Source organism: Aplysia californica, unplaced genomic scaffold (assembly GCF_000002075.1).
Source record: "Aplysia californica isolate F4 #8 unplaced genomic scaffold, AplCal3.0 scaffold00485, whole genome shotgun sequence".
Taxonomy (NCBI): Eukaryota; Metazoa; Mollusca; class Gastropoda; order Aplysiida; family Aplysiidae; genus Aplysia; species Aplysia californica.
In genome coordinates this window covers 486,380-490,112 of record NW_004797755.1, presented here as the reverse complement: position 1 = coordinate 490,112, position 3,733 = coordinate 486,380, and the positions used below count along the sequence as shown (strand labels likewise).

Below are 3,733 nucleotides of genomic sequence, written 5' to 3'. Positions count from 1 at the left end.
TTCATGCCTCTAATCAACTTTTTTTCAATAAAAACCCACACAGAAATGTGTTCTTTAAAATGTATGAAAGCCGTTGAGCCAAAAAAAAAAAAAGAAAGAAAATTCTATATGCAACTGCTTGACTTCCTGAGAGTGTGTCCAATCCATCGCCAACGACTTCTTCCCACTTCATCTCTGACTGGGCTCTATCTGGTTCTTCTTAATACTTCCTCGTTGGTGATCCAATCCATCGCCAACGACTTCTTCCCACTTCATCTCTGACTGGGCTCTATCTGGTTCTTCTTAATACTTCCTCGTTGGTGATTCTGTCTGTCCATTTGATCCTCAGTAGTAGCATACTATATTCAAACAAAATGACCCTTCCCCTTTCCAATACAAATAATTGCGATACAAAATTTAAAAGTTTTCTATTTTGGGTAAATCAAGATGATTTTGAACAAAACACCACAATCCGCCCTCCCTACACCCACCCTACCCCATAGTTTCTTTCCGAAAAAGCGGCTTCCTTCACCATTACATCGCAGTATTATATCCGGAGACGTCTGCGTCGGAGAAAGACCAATCAAAAGGCTTTGAGCTTCTAAACCAGTAAAAAAAATCTGCAAGTAAAGAAATTGGGGGGGGGGGGGGGGGGGGGGGGGGGGGGTTAACCCATAATTTGATATGTTGTAGTTAGGTTTGAAATTTTCTTGAAAATAATTGATTTACGACAGTTTTAGTGGCTATATGTGTGATCTGCAGCTAAAGTTACGAAGTTTAACCCCCCCCCCCCCCCCAAGCAGTGCATGTGTGCGGTAGTACGTCTCCGAATAGTTCCTGTGTGCTTGCCGGAGACGTCTCCGGATATCTTCTGCCTAGATAGTTCTATGTGTGTCCCGGGAAGCCGAGTATGTCTCTGAGTGTTCTAGGGTCTGCTGCGGTAATAATAACCGTAAAGTGCATGCTGTGGAGCGTGGATATGTGCTATATAAATGCAATAATAATTATCATTATTATTATTCTATGTTTTTGAGTGAGTATTATGGCTATGGCACTTGCAACACAACACAAACAAGTCATATAAGTGCGAAAAATCAAAGTTGCACTAAAGAGTGGCATATTTAAGGCCTATTAATAAAAGGAGGAGAGACAAGGACAAAAGGTGTTTGATAGAAGGAAAGGATGAGTTGACCACACTAGAGCATCCGCCACCCACCCACTTATATTACAGGAACCATTCACAGAATCAAATATACGACTATTTCACTGAGCAAATCTAACAACAGTCCACAAGCGTGCAGACATTCACTCATAGTGAGGTTGGTATAAAGTACACCCAAACATTTTTGTCCGCCATTCTTTGTCGACTGCTTCACTTTGTTCCTCACTCAGCCAGTTTCTCCAGTCGCCAACTTTTCCTGTGGATGAAACAAAAACAATTTTTAAAAATGTAGGGTTATTTTTTACTTCATTATCACATTTAGGAGGCAGGCTTCCAATCCTGCCTGTCAGGGCCAACCTGGGCTGAGAGGGGATTAAGACTTCTGCCTTGTCTTTAAATAGCTGCCCCTTAGTTTTTTCTCTGATTTCGGGGAAGAGACGAGTCGCATACTCTAATGTATCGAATAAGCGCCCCCCCCCCCCCCCCCCCCGCGTGTATTAATTTTCAGGTTGTTTTTCTTTAGAGTATCTGTTTAGAAGAATCATTACGGGGGATCAATTTAGGTGTATTTTTGGGACCCAGAGCTGAAAAGACAATCACTAATCAGCAGAATGGAGAAACCTGGGATCACCACAATCCCAGAGAGATCGACGTAAGCAAAGTGCCTTGAGCGTGACACGCATCGTGTTTTTCCGTTGCAAAGATGAGTTTTTAAACTGATGGATTCCCTTTGGCAAAACTTTCAATGCAGACTACCACAAGATGGTTCTACTCGTATAAACAAAGCTGAGACCAGAAATGATAAGAAAGCGGAAGGGTCTGCTTGGAAAGGTGGTGATTTCCATTATGACAAGGCGCCTGGGCACGCACACTGCTCGAAACATCTCCGATGTCCTGGACTCCTGACAGAGGGAAATCCTCAAACATCCCTGCTATTCCCCAGACGTAGCCTAGCACCATGCGCATGCGATTTTCATTTCTACCCCAAAATTAAAAAAGAAGATCGGCAGGGATTTGAAGACGTAGAAGAAATTGTGCTCAAAACAAATCCTGCACTAAGGACACTGGCCCAAGCGGACATGGTCTCTTTGTTTGACCGCTGGCCATATCGAGTGATCAATTGTATTGATATCAATGGTTGTTAGGTTAAATATGTTCTGTATGCAACACCTACTTTGGAATTTTCCTTCCGAGCCACTCCGGCAAGATTTACGCAAAGATCTTGGAACAGCGTACGAGGCACAAGGTGGAACCATTACGGAGTGAGGCACAGATGAGCTTCAGAAAAGGGAGAGGGTGCACAGACGCTATCTTCTCTCTTACACAAATGAGTGAGTGAAAGGACAACTGCATACAGCAAAAAACTGAATCTTGTGTTTGTAGACCAGGAAAAGCGTTTGCTAGAGTAGATAGAAACAAACTGTGGAAAACACTTAAAGTTGAAGAGTACAGCATTAGGGGACAACTGTTGTACTACATCAAAGCCTTCTATACCAACAGTATGAGCACAGTCCGCATCCAAAACGGACTCACTGACTGGTTCGACGTGTCTTCTGGAGTGAGACAAGGGTGTGTGTTATTACCGATACTATATACAGGGACAAAATTACCAAAGAAGCAAACCCCAACCCGATAGACTTGAATGAGATGCTATTTGCGGACGTTCAAAGTCTGGCATATGAGAAAGAAGAGCAACTTCAAGAGCACACAGACAGGCTGAATACACAATGCGAAAAGCTCAACATAAAGATCAGTAAAAGCAAAACAGAGACGATGGAAATTATCAGAACACCTGGCAACCTTAACATCACCATCGATGGAAATCCGCTGAAACAAGTCAGCGAGTTGAAGGATTTTGGTAGCTTCTTTTCGGAAGACGGACGTCTCAACAGAGAAATTGAGACGAGAGCACAAAAGGCTAACAGCGTCAGCTATCAGCTTGCTCCACTCCTCAAACATCCTGACATCCCCATTGAGACCAAAGCCAAGACAATTAGCTTTATCTTCATCTCCATCTTGACCTACCAGTGCCAGACATGGACCCTGACCAAAAGTCTGGAACGTAAGATAACCACCTGCGAAATGAGATGTCTAAGGAGAGCCGTCAACAAAACCAGACGGGACATTGTCAGAAACAACAAGACTAGAGAAATGATGGGAATAACACCTGTCCTCCACTACAATCGGGTGGTTTGGTCATCTCACACGTATTGCACCTCACCGGCTTGCCAGTACAGCCTACTATAGAAAAGTATCAGGGTACAACGCAAGAGAAAGACTAAAAAAGACCTGGATCCAGGGTGTGAAGGATACCCTGAGAACATACAATATCCCACCCAGCCAGGCCATCAAACTTGCTAGAGATAGGGAGCTCTTTCTCCCATTGACGCCCCTGAGGTACAAGAGGACGGATTAAGTAAAGTAAGTTTCTGTATGTTAAAATTTCATGTCTGTAAAACAAAAATCGTTGATTTTACAGCCAGGGAAAACTTATTTTTGGGAAAGATTTCATACATAAAACAATTCATAGTTTAAAGAAATTCAAACAGTCATCTCAAATCTATAATAATTATCATGTAATAATAATAATAA

At 42.6% G+C, this 3,733-nt stretch overlaps 1 protein-coding gene across 1 annotated transcript in view; it reads right to left on the bottom strand.

The window, feature by feature from the left end:
• Positions 1-780: 780 nt before the first annotated feature.
• Positions 781-3,733, bottom strand: part of LOC106012753 (sulfotransferase 6B1) — a 6,910-nt gene continuing 3,957 nt past the window's right edge. The window contains exon 2 of the mRNA XM_013086605.2: positions 781-1,397. Coding sequence (XP_012942059.1) covers positions 1,285-1,397 — 113 coding nt within the window. The 3' untranslated portion in view covers positions 781-1,284. The remainder of the gene's footprint in view (positions 1,398-3,733) is intronic.